Source organism: Idiotropiscis lumnitzeri, chromosome 8, assembly GCF_059441095.1.
Source record: "Idiotropiscis lumnitzeri isolate Australia: NSW breed Sydney's pygmy pipehorse chromosome 8, RoL_Ilum_1.0, whole genome shotgun sequence".
NCBI lineage: Eukaryota > Metazoa > Chordata > Actinopteri > Syngnathiformes > Syngnathidae > Idiotropiscis > Idiotropiscis lumnitzeri.
This window is the reverse complement of record NC_142398.1, coordinates 5586356-5607814: the sequence shown is the minus strand read 5'-3', so window position 1 is coordinate 5607814 and position 21459 is coordinate 5586356. Positions and strand designations below refer to the sequence as shown.

Genomic DNA, 21459 nt, shown 5'->3' with positions numbered 1-21459 from the left:
CAGGTTGAAGTCGACAGGAGGAATGTGCATTTGTATTTTGGAGGCGGTAGGTGGCCGTTTAGACAACAGAACTGACAAAGCGAGCAATATTCCCACGCTTGCATCCCTGCTGTGACGTTGACGCTGAAACTGGGAAAAAAAAAAGCAAGCAGAGCTCCAAAAGGGTGCATGCCAAGTTGTCGTAATCTTATCACAAAAAAAAAGCCCTTAATTCACCAGTCTTTTAAGGGATTCTATTTTAGCACGGACATAATTTTTACATGCAAACCTCTTATACAAGTGTAAATGTTAACGTCAGGCAAGTGTCCCTTTTAGGGGATAGCTGGTCACAAACCTCAATGGTCATCTCACGTTAGTTTAGCTTTTATTGGCCAATAATAAACGACTAAGACAGGTCAGACTGGCTGGATATGTGGTGGTTTTAGCGGAGTCACTTTCAAAAGTGACTCAACCGGAGTGAATGTGACTGCTTTGGATCGTATTCACTGCAGGACTTATTCATTTTAAATAAAACTTGAAGAAATGTTTTAACTGTCAAAATCATCCGGATTTCTTGTTATCCCAGAGGAGCACGGAGAGCTAGCATGCGAACCCTACGCCCGCAACTTCCAAGTAAATACTTTACTAATTCCCATGACAAATTGCCCACAGCCTTGTTATTTAAATGCCATTTTACCAATACAGTCTGCTAAATTTGTCACCGGAAATTATAGAAATACAAATGTATTTTTGCGGTTAACGTTAAGTCTCAGTCACAGAGTGAGCAAGTATCGAACTTCTGTTTCCTGTTTACAAATCAACCAACTTGTCATGTGGAAAGGTTTGAAAAACTTGATGAAGCTACCATTTGAATTGTGGGTGGCCAGACTTCCTCCAATATTCCAAAACCATACATATTTAACTGCCATAAGATGGCATATATATAATATCATATTGATTTGTTTTTTTTGTTGAATTAATTAATTTCTACATATCGGGTATTGGAGCAATCTAAAAGTAATAAAGTATATTCAAGTTATATTATTACAGCACATGGACTTCATTACTAACAGGTAGCTAGTAACTATGTACCCAATTAACAGTATGATGCAATTTACACACATGGACAAAACATTTTGGGTGATGAAAAATAGTCATATCGAGTTGGGGTGGGGGGCACCATTTGACTTTTCAGTTTAGGACATCCAAAGGGTAGCACCGGACCTGCTTGAAACCACAACTCTGCCTTGAATTCTTACTTTTAACCATGATTTTAAACCCTTACCTTCGGTTCAAATCCCAACCTTGGTTTGAAACTCTAAATCTGGCTTTAACTCCTAATTTGAAAGTCAAACTCTACCATGAAAGCAGAACCCAGTTGGGAAAACGTTTTCTGCAGTTCCTGATTGAAATTGACGCCAAAGAGAAGAAATGTGCTCAACAAAGCAATTGAGTCGGTGTTAGTAAGAAAATTCTTTAATTTTTTCCTCCCCCCATCTCCCTGCCCTTTTTTCCCCCCAAGGAAACATTGAAGGATTTTGAACCTCATACAAAAAACAATGTAAATATGTATATAGATTGAGACATTTGCCATACAACTACAAAACAAACATCTGTACAAAAACAACACAAACATTAAGCACCTCCAGAAGGGTTCAAATTGGCGCAATAATAAATTATCACATTGTAGTTGTTGATATCATTCCTGTATACGTTTGATAAAACACGACCATTTTATACATCTGTTCTTTTGGTTTTTTTTTTATTTTTAAAAATGGACAGCTTTTTAAATAGACATTATGCTGAACCCTGATGTTGTAAACTACATGCTGACCTTACGGCAGCTTAGCTAACACGCACGCGAGTAAAAAACAAAAAATTGGAGGCAACCGCACCGGTGCCAACCTGGTATTTTCACATGAATAAAAGAAAATGAAATTGAAATTCAGGCTGAAGTGTGTTTTAGAGAGAAAACGCAGAACCGTCTTTATGGCTTGTGGGGTTTGTGTGCTGGTCCGCACCTGCTAGCTGGTGCTCTCCCGGGCAGGCAGAGTCCCGAGTGCTTCTTGACTTGTTTGCTACCATGCCTTGGGAACCTCAAACAGGGTCGCCGAAGTTCCAGCAGCCGAACGAGGAGAAACTGCGGGAAATAAATGAAAGTCATACATTGGAGGTAAATGTGTCCAAAATGGATGCTTAAAAGGTCTCTTAAATCTTGGAGTAAATCCTTTCATTGTAGTCCAATCATCTGATACTAACAATTCATAATAATAATAACTCATTTTGTTCAGTGAACGAATAAAAGAAGGCTTAATTTAAAAAAATGAAACAAGTACCCTATAATAAAGGATCGAGATTAATTCCACCACTGGCAAATTAAGATTATTGCTGACTATATAAATCTGAAATGTGATCAGAAAAAAAATAAGAATGTAATCACGAGTCGTCACTCAAAAATGCATTAAAAATACATTTCTAATCAAAAATGCATATTGAAACGTGAGAATAGACAAAACGGTACATCCGATTAAAAAAAAACAAATCTTAAAAGCTAAGTATTAACATAAATTTCATCAATTTTGGAATTGAACTCAATGTAAAATAACAAAAAAATAAATAAAAAATACATCAATTTCATAGTGTTTCAGTCGCCGTGCAATTGAAAAAAAATGAAAAACTAAGAGAAAAAGATAATCTTATAACGACATTTACAAATAAAATATTTAGAAAATTATAAAAATGAGCTTTCTTTGTTCCCTGGTATTACAACTCCAAATAGGGATGGAGCTATCGGACATTTTTAGAATCGAGTATTGTGTCAATTATTTCATTGATTAATCGGATAAAAACTGATATTGCGTTGAACAGAATACCTTACACTCTTCTGTAGTACTGTACGTGTGACTGAGTGTTTATAGCTTTAAAATGACCTTGGCCTAATTTTGTAAATCAAATTATTCGACTAATGGTAGCAGCCCTTAGTCCACAACTGGAAAATTCACAAACACCGATAAGATTGAGATAGTTTTTCCAAACTAGCGCAATCAACCCGGTTTGTTCAGAATGTAGGAATAAATTATTATGAACGGGAACAAAACCTTCAGATTTCTTCTTCTTGTTCTTTTGACTTTTATGTGCATGGGGCACGGCTGCTGCGGCAGAGGCCTGCTGCCAGCTGAGCGTCCCCTCAGCATCCTTTGCCGAAACAGCATCTTCGGAACCATCCTCCTTGGGGAGATGACTCGACCCGGAGGACTCGGTAGCGTCCCTGCAGGACACAGCACGAGCGTTTCTCAAAATGGCGTCCAAGGCAATATGAGTGATAAAGCGGAATTGATGGACTTACATGGTCTTCAGCCATCCCTCCGATGTTTTGCTCTCCACAACTTCTAAAATAAATCAGAATAATATTCAAATCAGCAAATCTCATGGGACTTAAGGTCATTTCACACTTGTATTTATTATTCTTTTTTAAATTGCTGCCATGCTTGTTTCTGTGCGCCACTGTGGTGCTACAAAAGGAAACACTTAACGTAAATATTTTTACGTATTACATATTTCACTAAGGTTATTTCCATTTTTTTTTTTTTCATTGCAACACGGCTACAGTGGGCCAATGTCAACCGTTTCTCGTCAAGAGTCACATGGAGCGAGGGAGGGCGAGAGTTTCGCTCTCTGTTTCCCTCCAGATTTTTTTTACATGATTTTGTTAATCACTGCTTGAAAGGGAGGTTTACATCGTATCAATTGTGCGTATGCAATCTGTGGACAGAAGCGACATGAGAGAGCATCTCTGGTAAACATGATACTGTGAAGCGATTCTTTTATATTGGTGTATATTTTAAGCAGTTTAAATTGACATTAAAATCGATTTTCGAAGAATATGTTCATCCCCACTGGGTATATTTGACTACATTTCATGCATAAAATACATTTCATGAGAGCTCTGAATTTTTTTTAAGACTCACAGGAATCGCTAAAAACTCATAAGACTTCCGTTTCGTCCACATCTCAAGTAATAACTGCACTTTTCTTTACTTTTATTTTAAGCTGGACATTTTGCTGGACTTGAGCAAATCGCATGGGCCTGCAGCTAAAGGTTGGACTCCACTTTTTCATGCTGTATACATTTTATTCCAGAAAATCTCCTGAGATGAAAGGTAAAGTATTTTTTAATCGATGTAGTTTGGGAGACTTCTGCCAGTCTCGAGATCAGCATGTAAACAGACAGGGAAAGGAAGAAAAATACAGTCACACACCGTCAGTTTTCATTTTCTTGCTCCCCGTGCTGTCTGAGTACGAGTAGTGACTCCAGCCATCTGCGGCTTCGGCGCTTCCCTGCTCAGCCTGGATGGGACTGCCACTCCGCTTCCTCAGACCTCTGGAACAAATGACAATGGACATGTTACTCTAATGCTTACTATTAATACTACAGATATAAAATAATTAGTAAACCAAATAAGATGGCCATTGAATATAGCAAATTATCAAGTAAAATATGTTTTTTCACTCAGACCGAAATATATAATGTCACTGGGTAGTTTGTCGCGGTAATGCTTGCATCCATCCATCCATTACCCGCCGCTTATCCGTCGGGTCGCGGAGGCAGCAGCTTCAGCAGGGAAGCCCAGACTTCTCTCTCCACAGCCACTTCTTCCAACTCCTCCGGAGGGATCCCCAGGCGTTCCCAGGCCAGCCGGGAGACGTAGTCTCTCCAGCGTGTCCTGGGTCATCCTTGGGGCCTCCTGCCAATGGGACATGCCCGGAACACCTCGCCAGGGAGGCGTCCAGGTTGCATCCTAATCAGAAGCCCGAGCCACCTCATCTGGCTCCTCTCTACGTGGAGGAGCAGCGGCTCGACTCTGAGTCCCTCCCGGATGGCCGAGCTTCTCACCCCATCTCTAAGGGAGAGCCCGGACACCCGCAGAGGAAACTCATTTTGGCCGCTTGTATCCGAGATCTTGTTCTTTCGGTCACGACCCATAGCTCGTGACCATAGTTGAGGGTAGGAACGTAGATCGACCGGTAAATTGAGAGCGTCGCCTTTTGGCTCAGCTCTGTCTTCACCACAACCGAACGATACAGGGTCCGCATCACAGCAGACGCTGCACCGATCCGCCTGTCGATCTCTCGCTCCGTCCTCCCCTCACTCGTAAACAAGACCCCAAGATACTTGAACTCCACCACTTGGGGCAGGATCTCTTGGGTGATCAGTTGACAGCTCCACCCCTCTCATCGCCCGAGTGTCCAAAACATGCGGCCGCAAATCCGATGACACGACTACAAAGTCGATCATCAAACTGCGTGATAAAACATGCGGGGAACGCCAAGAGCAGAGGCGTCATACCTGGAGTATCCGAACCCCGCAGCAGCGGCAGAGGCTGCGTAGTGGGGCTTGACCCAGCCGTCTTCTGTCCAGGACTTGGGAGCAGGAGTCAGCTTCTCCTTTTCCTGCTGCTTGCCTTGGATATACTCTGCGTACGTCTGGATCTTGTAGCTCTCGGCATAGCGGCTGGTGTTCATGGCTATCTGCACCTGGTCCGTTTGACTGAGGGACACGAAGGCGGACGTGTCATCCATCCATGAGACCTGGATGTTTCCTGAGTGGACACGCGTAGGAATGATAGTGAGTGACAAATTGACTTGATCATGTGATCGTCGTCATTTACCGAAGGCACTAAAGAGCTGGTAGAGGTCACTGGTCTTCCATTCTTTGGGGAAGGTGACATAGAGGACGTTGTCTCTCTTCGGTTGCACTGGAACAACAAGACAATAAGTATAAAGTGTTAACAAAGGAAGGAATCAACACTTTCAAAAAGGTGCAATCTGATAGAAGAGGTTTTATAGTGTGTCGTTTATTTGACTTTTTCCCGATAGTTAAAATGTCACAATAATATTTCCTCGAAAACACAATACACTCGTCTATACTGTTTTCTCTTTGTCCTGGTATATTGTGACGAGGCACGGGCTGATATTCGATTCTGATGGTACTATCATGATATAAAAACAACGGCCCTATAATGACTTTGAAACATTTGGCTAAATAAAAATAACATTTGTTTCATTGAACCTATTCGATTTTCATTTTAAACAAAATACTGAATGTGGTACAGAAGAAACATGTACCATGGTAGGTAAAAATTATATTAGCACTAAAATTCAACCCGCAAAAAAAAAACTCTACAGTGATTTAAGGGTTTTTTGTGATGATATTTATGACAAATTTTCATTTCTTCATTACACAGGATGAAGCAGACAAGAGCATGAATGCTCACACGAAACTGGTTGTAGTTTTGGGACATTTAGCGAGGCTAAAGTTTTAAGTTTCAGGAGGCGGCTGGTGGTCCTCAGACATGGATGTTGTATTGTATTACCCGTTACAGACATAAAACGACAGTAAACTCTCAAACGGGTAATCAGCCCAAGCCCAATTTATGAACAACTGTATTTGTCCACGTGGGTCAGAATGAATCACAGTGTTTAATGAGAATAATTTGATAATGGATGAGTTTATTGGCAATAAAGCATTTTATATACCTGCATATATTTTATTAAGCTGATGATATAGACAAGGATTTATTCAGGTGGGTTGTCAAAACGAGCACTAGGAAATATGGTGTGCCGTGTCCCTCACAGTGAATGGGCAGTGATATCAACAGTGCAAACTCACAGTCTGGTCCTGCGATATTGAGGTAGGGGATGTCGATTATCCTCATCAGGAAAAGCCTGGAATCAAACAAACGATGAATGCTACAAAATGGAAGAGCAGTACAAAGACGGACACAAAATGGAGAAGCACAGCTATCTAGGATTACTCACTTGTTATAGAAAGGCTCGACGAGTTTGGAGTGAGCCGACACATACGCTTTGGGCTGCATCAGGAAAGAACCTGGGGGGGTTGGAAATAAACCAAAACAAAAAGGACTGATTACGAAAAACTTGTTTTTGACAGGTTAGGACCATGTGGCGCACTACCCAAGAAGTTGGCCATTGAGATGAAGCAGCGTCCGGTGATGTAGGCGTCATAGCCGGCTTCGTGCAACTGCTCCTTGGCGGTGTTGTAGCTGGGAAAGCCTTCGGCCGCTTCTAAGGAAGAAAAACATACGCACGTGGAGATATTGAGCACGCGTGTGTGCATGTGTGTGCGCGCTTACCAATTTGAGGAGCCGTGAATGGGCTTTCATTCAGCTGCTTCTCCAGCTCAGCCAGAGACGTGTTGTTGATTTCGTCCTGCACATATGTAGAAATAAGTTTCATTGAAATACGATGTACAAGAACCCCTTCATATTTGAGAAGTCATAGGAACATTTGCTTTATGAATCAGTTTAGTTATTAACTCCTCAAGCCCTCCGTTCAACATTGGGCTGCGAGCACACCGACTGCCATTGTTTTTAAACATCTTTAATTAAACCAACAGTGCCACCTGGAGGATTCCCAAAAAATACAGCAACTGGTTCATGAAGCAAATTATAAGCTTCATTTTGGCCATCACTATATCTGGGCGGGTTTTTCTTAATCCTTTCCTGAGCTACACGCAAAAAAGAAAATGCACCAATTCCTGCATTTCTATGCATTCTACAAATTCTGCGAGATGACACCAAAGCTGAAGCTAATTGGAAAGTAGTAACTGGTGTGACGGAACTATGATTAATTGACAGTATGGAGGAGCAGAAGTTACAGAGAGTCTTGACCACAACTGTATGCTTTGCTTGGTGCATTGTCAATGAAGCAAATGGAGTCAAGATCTTCCATAACAAAGTATAAAATCAATTTCCTTTTTTAGTTCACAGCTTTACACATTCAGGGAGGTAAAAATTCACCTTGAAGGGCTGAGTGGACGCCATCAACTTTGTATCCAGAAGCCTGCAAGAAAACAAAATTCATGCAATTGCCGAAGAGGACAGCCTTGGTTGCAGTAATGGGGTGGATAAGAAATGCACCTGGGAAAAACACACATGGTGACCTCTTTAAAATCTTGAAGATCCTAGAAAAAAAAACAAGCAAGAGAGAAAAGAGAGCGTGACGTTAAATGGTTCCGAATGGGCACGACGACTTTGTCCCAAAAGTGGAGCGTACATCAGGCAGAGGGCAGTAGAACTGGTGGATGGTGTGCATCACGTCCAGCAGCATGTTGTGGCCCACCACCAATTTACCCTGCGGAACAAATTTCCTGTCAATCATGTCTCATGTTTTCAACACAAAATCAATGTTACAGAAATACAAGGTTGACTCACAGACTTGGAGATGGCGTGGATGACACGCGAGAAGCCCACAGCATCATTTAGCTGCCCCTGGCGCGATTGAAGGAAGAAAAAAAAAAGAAAAAAAAGAAATCAAGAATACTAATCATACCAGTAATGATAATTTAAAACAACAGCCATGTCTCGCGACACGTTTGTGCCAACCTGCTCCTTCTCCAGTTTCTGCTGCTCCCTCATCTTCCTCTCCTCCTCGTCCACCTTTGTGACCTGGATGATGCGCTCCTTCTGTAATACAAACCGGAAAAAAAAAAAAGAAAAAAAAAAAACACAAAAAAGTTGCATTTTTACTGTCCTTCATCCATTTTGTCACTCATGTTTTCTGTAAGTGAAACTATATATTTTTTTCCAATGGAAAAAAACGTGCTCATCTTTTCGAGGGTGTGGAATGTATTCAATGGATTTACATTATTAGCCAAATGGAAATATTGCTGCAGTTTTTGGATGATTTTGTTTTTTCACTTTTTAGAAAGAATTGATCACAAAAACAGAGGTTCCAATGTGCTTACGATTCCAAAAAGATATTATACTTCTTTACGTCATTTTGGCCGATTGAAATGATAAGCAAGCAAATGCAAAGAAAAAATTGGTTAAACAATTATTCAATTAGAAACAGTGAAATCTTTACAAATCGCTCCAAATTTTGTATGATTTTGCTGAAAAGAAAAATACATTTTTCACATGAAAAACAAACAAAAAATGCACTTTAAACAAAATAAAATTTTCCATGGTTGTGGGAACTTATTGGGGGGGGGGCATTGATAGGAATTCTAAATAATTTTTTTCGGCATTTTTACCTTGTCTATTTCCATGGTTTCTACATGGAGCCCCTTCGGAAACCTGTCAGAAACAAAAGACTTATTTATCCCATCAACAAAATTAACCAACAAAAGCCAAGGGACAGGACACACTCACTTCCAGTTTAGTGTCTGGTATATCAACTTCCTCTGGAACCTAGGACAAATAAATAAATACGAAAATCAACCTACAACAGAGAAATGCACGACGACACATGACCACAATGTATTCCAGCGGGCAAGTCCAAGTGTCAGCTTACCCGGTGCACGGCTCCAGGTCGATGGTTTTCTCTGTGCTCGACAGCAGGGCCTCTACCTTCTCCCTATGTTGCGCAGCGTCAAATGCACGTCATTATACCGAAGGAGTCAGCTGTTATTTTTGTCAGAGACGTACACCACTCTGTTGATGAAGTCCTTGTGCTCATCGGGCACGTGGGCGGGGCCCTTGGAGCAGGACGGCGAAATGTAGGACGGCGTTCCGATGCCATTGGCCTGCTGGCTTCGCCTCTCCTCCGTCTGCTCCCTCAGCTGGGCCTCCTCCTCGTGGTTCAAGTAAGGGATTCCTGTTGATGTTTGACACGCAACATTAGAACTGGGCGATATGGACTTATAATGAATTGTGAGATTTTTTGATCATCACAAAAATCCAATTGATGATTTGAATAGATTTATTTCAAGTGGAGGAGTTGATTAGACTTTTTAGTATTGTAGTGTAAATTTACTCTCCCCACACTAAAACTCAACACACAGTTATTAACACCCCTGGTCACTCTGGCATATGTAGGAATAGTTGTTACGATTTCTCCCTTTGCCTGCGTGGGTTTCCTCCGGGTACTCCAATTTCCTCTCACATTCCAAATACATGCATGGCAGGTTGATTGAACACTTTAAATTAGCCTTAGGTATAGTTGTTTGACTCTGTGCGCCCTGCGATTGGCTGGCAACCACTTCAGGGTGTACCCCCGCCTACTGACCGAAGATAGCTGGGGTAGGCTCCAGCACCCCCGAGACCCTTGTGAGGAAAAGCGGTACAGAGAATGGATGGAGAGTTGTTATGACTGTATTATTGCCAATGTTTTAGGTTATATGTTCTGTTGTATTATTGTGATTTTGTGAAGTGCTGTGCTGTGAAGTGTTAAAATAAAAATGTATAGATGTATAAATCACAGGAAACAAAAGTTAGTACAATGAGGATCCGCTGCAATGCTCAGCTTTGGCAATTTTTCTCAGTGGCTTTACATATAGTTGTCTAGAAAGACCTGGCGTGGATGAATCTCCATTTCACTCACCGTGACAGAAAACCTTGTTAAAGTCAAAGCCTTGACTGGCCAGGAAGTCAATACTCGAACTCTGAAATCATGAATAAAATAAACACAATTATGGTAGTTAGTTTACGCAAAAGCTTAAAAGGAAAAATATCAGACGTACTTGGCAGATAAACTTGATGTCAGGAGATGTCCGGTTGAAGGGTTTGGGAAATATATAAAAGTTAAAAGTCTTTGTGACATACCTGCAAAAGAGAATGACAGGTTCACTTCTTTGCACACTTATATGACAATAATGTTAAAATATGCACCACTGGAGAAAATGAAGGATTACTGACTACTGGACACCAATTCTTACTCACTTGGAGTATTTCTGGTCATACTTGAAGGTGCACAGCCCGAATTGGAAGAGTAGGAAATCCATGGAATGCTTGATGATGGGAAAAGAAAACATTACATCAGGCCGTGGAGCAATTCAGAGATGTCTAAATGCCACGGTTCCACACCTTCTTAAGTTTGGTGTAGCGTTCCTCCGGCGTGTCCAGCCCGTTAGTAAGGGCACTGACGCTGGGTCCATCGCTGATCCCTAGACAACACGCAAACGGCTCACATCCACGCTAGATGGCTTTTAATACACCGTTAGTCATACCTGAAAATTCTCCATCGATGGCGAGAAAGTCAGCCTCCTCTATCGCGGCGTACACCAAGTTTAAACAGTCTTTAAAAGCTGAAAATGTCAACGATACATGGACATTTTCGCGTTAGCTTTGCAAGCTAATGTGCTAGTTGCACACGCGCGCTAGCGAGGACAGAGGGGGCAGTCGCGCGCTTTATCATTTTGAAGCTACACACGCTTATGAAATCACTTGAATAGTAAGAGGTGGAGAAGACAAAATACAAAGGCCGCCGTGTAAAACTTACATTTGCGTGTCACCTCCATCCCGACGCGATGGTTGAGACCCCCGGCCGGCTTCTGACAGCTAACGGTTGCTAGCCGACCTCGTTTGGCTTTTCAAGATGCGTTCACGTGGCGCTGGGAAATTGGGATTTCTCAAGAACGCGTCATTGGAACGACCCTTGACCATTCACCACAACTCGTCACATTTCCAGCACATGCTCATATGGATGTTCAATTATGGAGGAAAAAAAAAACAAAAAACATTATTTTCGCATAAATTGACACCACAATCATTTTGGGGAATACATTTTTATATAAACAATATTAAGACAAATTTAATTATTTGAAACGCTATAATTATGTAAGTTCCTTTTGTAATAGATTGTTTATAAAAAAAATTTACTTTAAGGTAAAAAAGGGACAAATGTATAAATTCGAGTATGATTCCCTTGTATAACGAAACATGCATTGGAGGTTACTCGCTATACACTTATAAATTGCCATAGAACTGTTGTAACATTTGAATAAACGATTTCAATAAAACGCTCACATTTTGTAGTCAAGTATACATACATGCGTATATACATTGTTGGAATTTCTAACTTTAAATGTGCCAAAAGTTTACCAAAGTGTTCGAATTAATTATCTGACTCCAATTAAATTAACCAAACACTACCTACATTCATCCAACAATTGTGCGCGCTCGTTTTGAGAGAGAAATGACCAGGAAGCCGGCAACTTCACACGGGAGTGGATTTATTCCTAACAGGATATCTAATACAAATCTGGGGCTCGGGTCCCTACCATTAGAGCTCTGCGCGTCCCTGTACCCAACAGAGGACGACGCCCCTCCCGAGTTGCCCAGGATCATTTATACATTTCAGACAAATCAAAGATATCCTACTATTCTACTATTGGCTATGTGTCATCTGCAGTTAACTTTAGCTTTCTCTTAGTGGACGTCTTCTGCCCGCAGGATGACGTGTCGGCTCGTCCAATCTCACACAGCAGCGCCTTGATGTCGGGGAGGCCCTGCGTCAGTACCCCCGTTATCAGAAGTGCGGCTCGTCCTGTACAAAAAATATCTGCCACCTACACATTTCACACAGCCTGCCCTGACCTTCCACTGCACATCGAATCAAAGCACAATCAGCAAATATCTTTATTGCATTAAACTGAATCCATGTAACTTGTAGTCAATCGTATAAAATCCTTTATAGTCAAATGTATAAAATCCTTTAACATATATAGGGGTGGCACGATGGCCTCACAGCGCAGAGGTCATGAGATCTGACCTCCCTGTGTGGAGTTTGCATGTTCTCCTCGTGCCTGTGAAGTTTTTTCTGAGTACTCCAGTTTCCTCCCACATTCCAAAAGCATGCATGGCAGGTTGATTGGACACTCTAAATTGCCCCTAGGTGTGAGCTCGGATGATTGTTCGTCTATGTGTGCCCTGCGATTGGCTGGCAACCAATTCAGGGTGTACCCCGCCTACTGCCCGAAGACAACTGGGATGGGCTTGGAATTTGTCGTGAATCTAATAATAAAAAAAGCCCTTAAACTACTACAGAGTCTTTTAGGGGGGCACATTTGAGTACTGATGTCATTTTTACATGTAAACCTATTATGTAAGTGAAAATGTTAACGTCAATCAATCGTCCCTTTAAGAATCACAACGTTCATCACAGAAGTACAGTACTGACTATTAGGGTTTTCACTCGAAGTCGAAGTTGCTACGCAACAACAGTGAAAGACAGCCATTACGGCCAATCACATGTTGACTAAGCTTAGTGGACGGGCTATTTTGGCACTTTAAAGCTGAAAAACGACCAATCACAACACCATTTTACGTTTCCTCTTAACCAATCAAATGGCGCCTCTGCCTAAGTAGGCGGGACTACTTTTACAAGCGAGCTGAGCTGCAGCCATTGATGCTCCTCCAATTGACCGCTGAGAGCAATCATTTCTTGTTTAATTCGATTTTTCATCTCCGACTGCAGTTATGGTGTCTCACTCTCTCGCCCTACCGATGATCTGCTTCACCACCCTGTGGGCGCTGGTGGGGGTGGTGGCTCCCTTTTTGGTGCCCAAAGGACCTAATCGAGGGTAGGTGGGTTTAACGGCTAACGCTAACAACGTTACGTCTCAATTGGTTCTTTCTCTTTTCCTCTTCTCTCCCTCTCTGAAATCAGTGCTAAAATAAAACCCTTTTCGCAGTTTCTGTTTTAATCCAACGGGGATGATTTGCTCCAGAGCAAAGCGAAAAATGAGTGACGTCACTACGGGAGGGGACGAGTGATGATGGCAAGAGGGAAAGTATGATACCTAGTGATGGGTAGATGAGGCATCCTGTATCGTTTCGACACAGTGACACAATGTATTGACACTGTGTTGACACTGTGTTGCTGAATACTGACACCTGGTGGACTTGCAGGAAATATTTGACAGGGTCATCTGACACTGATCTGTCAAACTAATTTTATCCAATTCCATTGATTAGCGACGTGATGTGTTTTTATATATCCTATTTCGTATTACTTTCCATCGCACTAATTATTCTCTTATCTAATTTATATATTTAACTGAATTATTGTTGTATTGCACTGGAGAGGGGAGCTCTCTAATCTCGTTGCACACTTGAGTACAATGACAAAGGGATTTCTGATTCTGATTAGGCATTTGCTTTCACATTATTTTTACATACACGCAATTTCATAAAAAAAATCTTTGATATTCGAGACGCAGTTGATAAATTAAGAGAACATCTGTCTGAATGCCCAAGTAAAAGTGTTGTGAATGACAATGGACTCATTGTAATTAAAGATTTTTATTCAAAAGAAATTAGTTTCTCCAGCGTTTTGTTATTCAGTCTATTTCTTTTTTTGAGGCAATTTCCCCGCCTTTGAGAAAATCCTCTCACAAGGCACTGAAGAGGCCGGTGTGCACAACGCCTGTGTGGCTAATATAAATAGGTGAGGGAACGTTGCCTCCATGGACTTCCAGTATAAGAGCGGGTCTTCCGTACGTGCAACGTGTCCTGCTGACGTATAGCGCTGCACCTCTGAGTGCGCATCAACAGTGACGTCTTCCATTTTGCGGATATTTAATGCAAAGTAACGTGCCAATAACTCGATGCTTGTTTTGAGCGTCCATCCTGTTGATGGATGCGCTTCCTTATGAACACAGTTTGGCGCGCGACCGCTGTGTCGACACGATTCTGGTAGTGGTCACGTGACTTTCTCAAAGCAGTACGCGCACCGACACGGGGTTTGCCTTGGAAGCTCGGCGCGCGCATCGACGCTTCGGTGTCGCTGGACCCATCACTAATGATACCTATAGACCTAGAAATGCAACCATGAGAAACGGGCTGGCCAGTCTCCTTCTGCAACAAGATGTGTTATGTGCCTCGAAAAACTGTTTGTCTTCTTATCGCTTACCGTTTCTGTTTGGAAATACATTCCTGTAAGAGTTCTCCTGGCACAAACACCCAAGGTTCCCCCAAAGGTTCCTATTTGTAGGGCAAACGTTCATAGTACCGAGCTGAAGTGCATAGTTCGTGGACTGGTCTCTCGTTCTGGGTCCAAGTCCGGAGTTCAAAATAAAGTACCTGGTTTCGGGGTAAATCCGTAGTGACAGGGATAAGTCCCTCATGATGGGGTCAATTACCTCGTGGCACTGGCAAGATCAAGACCCTTATTCTGCTATCAAGTCCATGGTTTGCGGGTCAAGTCCCGAGTTCTGGTGTCAAGTCCTTACTTGCCGGTGAAGTCCCTAGTCTGGAACCAAGTCACTCCTTCACAGTCAAGTGCCTAGTTACGGACAAATTCCCTAGTGATGGGGGTTGCTCCCTTGTCAGTTTGCTAGTTTTGGACTATGTTGCTAGTTCTGGATCAGTCCCTATTGCAAAAAAATGGCATGTGTGTTTTTTGTTGTGGTACAAACACTGGTTAGCATGATGGCCTCACCATGCACAGGTTGTGGGATCCTGTGTGGAGTTCACATGTTCTCCCTGGGTTTACTCCTTGTCCTCCGGTTTCATCCCACACTCTAAAAACATGCGTGGTAGGTTGATTGAACACTCTAAATCGCCCCTAGGTGTGAGCGCCGATGGTTGTTTGTCTATGTGTGCCCTGTAATTGGCTGGCAACCAGTCCAAGGTGTACCCAGCATACTGTCTGAAGATAGATGGGAAAGGCTCTAGCACCCCCACGACACGTGTCAGGAGAAGTGGTACGGATAATGGATGGATGGATGGACAAACATGAGTTCTTCCAAAAGTTCATAGTTCCAGGTTGTTCCTGTGTTGTAAAATTTCCTGCATTCTCTTGTGACTCTTTTGCAGGGTGATTGTCACCAGTTTGATTCTCACCGCTGTCTGCTGCTACCTTTTGTAAGTCCTTTTGTAACTCGAAATATGGATTATGCTCTATTACATTTTGAACGTGTTTGCATTTTCAACGACTCCACTGTTGCCAAAAGACGCCACGAGAGGGAGCCAAACTCCATCATTGCGTCTCAAGCTGAACTTTTGGCAGCGTGTTGCATATTTAAAAATACAGTTGATTCATTTAATAATTGTGTGTTTGTCCTCAGCTGGTTAATAGCAATCCTGGCGCAGACCAACCCCCTTTTTGGCCCTCAGCTGAAGAACGAAACCATTTGGTACCTGACTTACTTCTGGGAGTAGAACAGGTGACAAGGACAAACAAAGAAATGTCCACATCCTGCATAAAATATGATGCCAATATGACACCTCATCTCGTTACATACATGACATATAAATTGAATATGATACAAGTGTCTATATTAACCACGAAGTTAATATGCTACAATAGACATTCAATCATGTAAATGGTGTGTTCTTTCTCTTTCAGACGGCCCTTATCATCGCCGTCCTGATTCAAACATGGATACACACTTACACGCACACACACATATATAGAACTACGTTTAAGAGAGACTACTGTACAGTTGATGTTTATGTAAATGGTTGTTTAACGGTACGAACATTTAAATGTGCAATGTGATAGTTCCACTTTATCAGTGTTTACATTTTTTATGTGTATTTATTTTGTCCTCTGTATAGTAATGACCTCAGTGTTATTATTGTTAACTGTTACACCCCAAAACATGGAGAGAAACCCCCAAACTACTACTCCTCATCCTCGTTGCCATGGTGATCCGCCCACCTGATTCACACCGGGATGCATGTAAGATGGATTTTATCATTTTTTGACACTACACACACTGAGCAATATGTCCGTTCAGATTGACCGTTGTCGGTTTTGTAATTTTAAACAGAGGACATGAAAATCTCTAAAGTTCAATATCAAGTTGTTCGAATTTAGGACTTTTCCACTAGGAAAAATGGCAAAAAATCTATTCTTGATTGACATCCTCCACCCTAAAAAAATGCAGGCCATCTTTTTAAAGAAGCTAGCTGGGATAGGCTCCAGAACCCCCTGCCACCCTCGTGAGGAGAAGTGGTACAGATAATGGATAGTTAGTACAGTTAATACAAAAAGTTATATATTTTCATTTATTGATTGTGAAGGTAACCGTGGGTCTCATTTGTCATTATTATCGTAAAAGTGTAACAGCAAGTCCATTAAATAGTAAAAAACAATGGAAATCTGTCACCACTCTCAAATATTTATTTACTGTACAGGGCATGTCACATTTTCTTTCATATCCCCCTGGAAAATTATAATCAATGTATTTTTTAAGCATAAAAAAGTTAACAAATAGTAAAAGCTAAAATCAATAAAACGTGTTCTTCCGATGCAAATACACAAAAGTAGAAATAATCTCGTATTTTCCCGACATTAATTCAACTGTACATTCTATTTTCAAAAGGATTTGAGGAATATATATATTTTTTATCAAATAGATTCATCATTTAAACAAGCACAAAGAAATTTAGCCACGCATTTAATTTGTCATCATGATTAAAAGACACAATTAAGCCTTTTGACAGACAATAAAAGCTTACAATGTCCAGTAGGAAATCATGGAAATAAAACTAATCTGTTGCCACCTTGAAACAGTTAATCACTCTCGACGTGATGTGTACACAATAAAACAGTGTAGTTTTGCTTTGATAATCAGTACCACATTTTTTGTAAATATTCTTCTTAAGAGCCCTTGTTGTGTCTTAAAAAAGCCAAAGAAAAAGCAAGCCATGCTCTCAGTGTCTCCTACCACCTCAGGGGCGTTGGATGTTTGCGCAACGGTCTCATATGGGTCATAAATTGCTTTTAGCATTTAGCCTAAACGGCTTGCCACTCTCACAACAACCGCCCTAAGTCCAATGTGTTCCTCCCTACCTCCTCTCTTGTTCACCGTTTGATTTACGTACCTCTAAACCACGATGCTTCAGCCCAAAAAAATAAATAAGTAATCCAAATCAACATTGAAATACAGCTACTTTTTACAAAGACCAAATTACGTTGTACCCTTTCCATCCCGTTGTGGTACTGGCCTATAGGACACCAAGTCTTAAAAAGTCCCAAAAGAGACAAGTATTCAGTTATTTTTAGTGGTGATTTTTGACATTTACAGGCACATTTGTGTTCTGCTGCCCCACCAAAAAGTGAAAAATTTCTAATTCAACCCCCAGCCAGTGTTACTTTGTAACATGGAATTTGGTCCATTTGGCTATCGAGATGAGACGCACCAAAACAAGTCAAAAATCCACGGTAAAGTCTGCCAAGAAAATTCGTTGCATTGAATGTATTTTTTCTGATTTGAAAATTCAGTCTCAAAAGCCAGTTTGGTTTGGCACCATTCATTTTTGTTGGCACTTCTATAGTGATTAGACACACAAAACGGTGTCAAGGAGTCCTACCAAAAAAACAAAAAAAAAAACAAAAAAAACAGGAAGGCAGCCATGTTAGGCTCATTTTGTCCATTTGTCTTTGAATGTTACTCAAAGTAGTGTTTGTGCGTCATCCGACTTTTACGTTCGCTTGATTTTCCCCTGTAACATGATTTGCATCTTGAAGGCTCTCTACGATAATTGCCGTCTTTCATGATATGGCATAAAAAAATTAAACAATATTATATGGCCGTGCTTGAAAAGACAGATCCAGCCTCATCAAAGTTGTTGCATAAAGAGAATACCTACGTCATAACTTGTGTAATTTTAGCACTATTTGTAAACAATAATGGAACACAGTAATAACTGTTTTTGCTGTTAATTGGGACCAGAGCCCACCATGAAAAGTGTGGGTGGGGGGGAGCAAAGTAGTGGTTGACTTTTTATTTACTTATTTATTTGTTGTTAGTATTATTCATTTTTATTTGGAGGGATTTACGCCTCTATTATGCCGTTTCGACCCCCCGACATTGTTCCAACCTTGTAAATACTTGTTCAACCACAAATTTAACTTTAAAAATGCAAAATGAAGAATAAATACTGAGATGCAGGCTGTGAAAGGAACGTGATCTACAAACCCGGAAGTGGACAATTCCGACGGAACGTTGGCTTTAAACTAGGGCTGTGCAATTAATCTAAATTAAATTACAATTACGATTATTACACTCAACAATTACAAAATTGGCATAATAGTAAAAAAAACATATATTATTGTATATACTGTATACTGTCAAAATCGTGCCCATTTTACAATGTCTAACACAATAGTGAGTATACTTGAGTTAAAAATTTGAGCGTTCTCTTCAAATATTTTTTTTTAATTTTACATCAGTTTTATGACAATTTATAATATATAGCAAGTAAATGCCAATGCTCTCTGCTACTTTATACAAGTGAACCATACTAGAATTTATACATTTGCACTTTTTTTTTCATTTTAAAAAGACTGGTTTTATAAATGTTTGATCGAAAAGGAACTTGCATCATGATAGTGTTTCAAAGAATTTGATTTAATAAATAATAGTTTGAATAATCTTGATTTCAATGATTCCTAAAATAATCTTGATTAATATTTTTATAATTGAGCAGCCCTACTTACAATTGCGTTAAAATTTTCATTTTCATCCTAAAATTGACTTACCTTAATTAGAATGCTGCGGTCCATTTTTACCCAAGATCCTGTCCGAGTGGATTAATGCACCTTTAAACCCTTGATGTTATTGTGCATAATAAAAGCTACTGTCATTACTTCTGCTCTTGTCGCTATTGCTTCTTCTTGGTTGCCTTCTTCTTCTTCTTCTTCTTCTCCGTTGTCGTCATCGTTGTCTTCTCTCTTCCCTCTTCTTTTAAGACAATGAAGAAGTAGCACTGTTGTCAGAAATAATCATGGCTTAACTTTTGCTTTGCACAAAAACATCAACTAGGACCTTTGGCTAAAATGCAAGATTTTCTAGTTCAGGTATATTCACTGACATCAAAATACCCTAAGATTTATTGGAAACATTCTTGGCACCAACATTTGTATTGACCATTGTAATTAGGACACCCACAAAAAAAATGTCAAGAAGGGATAAAAACACGTTATAGGTCCTACTGGCGATTGGCGTCTCATTTTGTCAAATTGTCCACGGTTACTTTTAAGGCAAACTTCAGAGTATGGCAACTAAGTTTGGTGACTCGCTCTACCACAACAAATGTAAGTTCAGTCCTTAAATCCAATGTGACTTGGCAACATAAAATTTGGTAGACATGTCTATCATACGCACGGTCACAAAAAAAAAATCTCAAGAAGCCATAACCAAAAAGACACTGGAAGTCGGTCATGTTGGTTCCAATCTACCATTTTACTTTTTGTTTTCCCTCAAAAACAAAAGTATCACCCTAGAATGTTAATCACAAAAAAAGCAGCCCCTGACACCACTTGGTCTATCATAAGAGGACTTGCAAAAAAAAAGAACAAAAGTATCAAAGACCCATGCCTGAAATTGAGCAGTAAGTCAGCAATTTTGGTTTGATGTCGCCATTTTGGGGGAAATTCCAGTTCTCAGATTTTAACGTGTTCGAACTAGACAACTGGCCCAGATTAGCCCCCGATCAAAAGCAGATCTCGTCAACAGATGGCCGACGCTAGATTTTTGTCCCCCCCCCCATCTCATCATCTCATGTGAATGGGACATGGTGTCAAATTTCAAACTAGTGTAATTCAAGTTCACTTATTGCAGCCGGAACCCTTTTTTTGGGGGTTTGGGGGGGGTTCAGAGAACCAACCATGGAAACATTCCAAGTCGTAGCGCTCCACATTCCACTCAACAGCCACTAAACACTTTGGATAACATTCCATGCTTCCTGCTTTTAATATAAGCTCGTACTCCCGTCCATGTGTGTGTGTGTGTGGGGGTGCGTGTGTGTGTGTGTGTGTGTGTGAGGATCGCCATGGCAACGACCACGGTCAAAGCTCTAATTGCCATTGTGACCTTGTATTAATGCTTCTGATATGTGTGTGAAGAAGTGAACGAATAAAACAATGTCTCCGAATCCCTCATGTTGAATCAAAGAGTTTTGAATGTACACTGCTGCACCATAGATTTGAAGTTAAAACGATAAGAATGTGATTAAAAATGTAGACCTTCTCCAGCTATGATGTAAGACTTTTCACAACATTTTGGAGTTACAGCCGTTTGAGGTTGCTGGGCTCAAAAAGTACAGCGCAACAGCAAAGTATTTTTATATTAGTTTTTAAAATATTTTGTTCGCATAGTTTTACTCCAAAATGTCGTGGATTATTTTTTGCCCTCCAAATTATAGATATTCAACATTGCATAATGACTACAGGAAATTGTCTTTGTTGCAATTTTATTGGAAATAGAACAATTTGGAACTCACAGGTGTTGCTCTCGTCTGACTGTTGAGATGCACTCTCTGGACACTGGATGCTACTATCCATGTACTTCTGGGTGACATCTGTTTTCTCTGGCGATGAGAAGATATTTGTTGCACATATGACTTTTTTCATGAAAAATACAACATATAGTAAGAACTTATGAGGCTGACATTAAATCCTCCAAAATCACATTATTGTCCTGACTGAGCTTTATCTAAGCCTCAACCCACATATGATTTGAACACGTGAATGAAAATAAATACACAAACGCGCACGCATGTGGGCTTTAAATGGGATAAATACGCAGATTATCCTTCTGTAATATTCAGAAATGGGCCATGATGCCCCAATGCGCCAACATTGCCAAAAAAGAAATCTTTATTTATGCACGCTTCTATAGGAGCTGTCCTAGATAGATGGAGGTTTTTATTCATCGCCAGGGAGTAGCTGGAATTCCATTGAAGCATATTTGTGTCCCTCAAGTTGCCAAGTCGAGTTTTATTT

General features: G+C 40.6%; 2 protein-coding genes across 2 annotated transcripts; one reads left to right on the top strand and one right to left on the bottom strand.

Moving 5' to 3' along the window:
* Positions 1–1469: 1469 nt before the first annotated feature.
* Positions 1470–11401, bottom strand: parn (poly(A)-specific ribonuclease (deadenylation nuclease)). Its single transcript, XM_088303346.1, has 25 exons — positions 11221–11401; positions 10949–11026; positions 10806–10885; positions 10662–10729; positions 10463–10544; positions 10324–10384; positions 9429–9597; positions 9295–9357; positions 9153–9191; positions 9035–9077; positions 8385–8465; positions 8214–8270; positions 8056–8133; positions 7920–7963; positions 7800–7842; positions 7134–7209; positions 6955–7065; positions 6799–6868; positions 6650–6705; positions 5649–5735; positions 5327–5579; positions 4239–4360; positions 3326–3368; positions 3078–3247; positions 1470–2119 (listed from the first exon to the last, which is right to left on the bottom strand). The coding sequence occupies exons 1-25, from the start codon at positions 11237–11239 to the stop codon at positions 2058–2060; spliced, it is 2055 nt and encodes a 684-aa protein (XP_088159472.1). The 5' UTR covers positions 11240–11401; the 3' UTR covers positions 1470–2057.
* Positions 11402–13085: 1684 nt separating this feature from the next.
* Positions 13086–17003, top strand: atp6v0e2 (ATPase H+ transporting V0 subunit e2). Its single transcript, XM_088302752.1, has 4 exons — positions 13086–13303; positions 15540–15587; positions 15791–15889; positions 16072–17003. Exons 1-3 carry the CDS (start codon positions 13200–13202, stop codon positions 15882–15884), a joined length of 246 nt encoding a protein of 81 aa, XP_088158878.1. The 5' UTR covers positions 13086–13199; the 3' UTR covers positions 15885–15889; positions 16072–17003.
* The last annotated feature ends 4456 nt before the right edge of the window (positions 17004–21459 follow it).

Bases quoted from the DNA above. Each gene is read 5' to 3' on its own strand.
- atp6v0e2 (XM_088302752.1), top strand. From the start codon at position 13,200: ATGGTGTCTCACTCTCTCGCCCTACCGATGATCTGCTTCACCACCCTG. The intron at 13,304-15,539 runs GTAGGTGGGTTT...ACTCTTTTGCAG, and splicing joins CCCAAAGGACCTAATCGAGG to GGTGATTGTCACCAGTTTGA. The intron at 15,588-15,790 runs GTAAGTCCTTTT...GTTTGTCCTCAG, and splicing joins GCTGTCTGCTGCTACCTTTT to CTGGTTAATAGCAATCCTGG.
- parn (XM_088303346.1), bottom strand. The intron at 10,730-10,805 runs GTGTGGAACCGT...CCCATCATCAAG, and splicing joins GCTACACCAAACTTAAGAAG to CATTCCATGGATTTCCTACT. The intron at 6,706-6,798 runs GTGAGTAATCCT...GTTTGATTCCAG, and splicing joins GTCGAGCCTTTCTATAACAA to GCTTTTCCTGATGAGGATAA.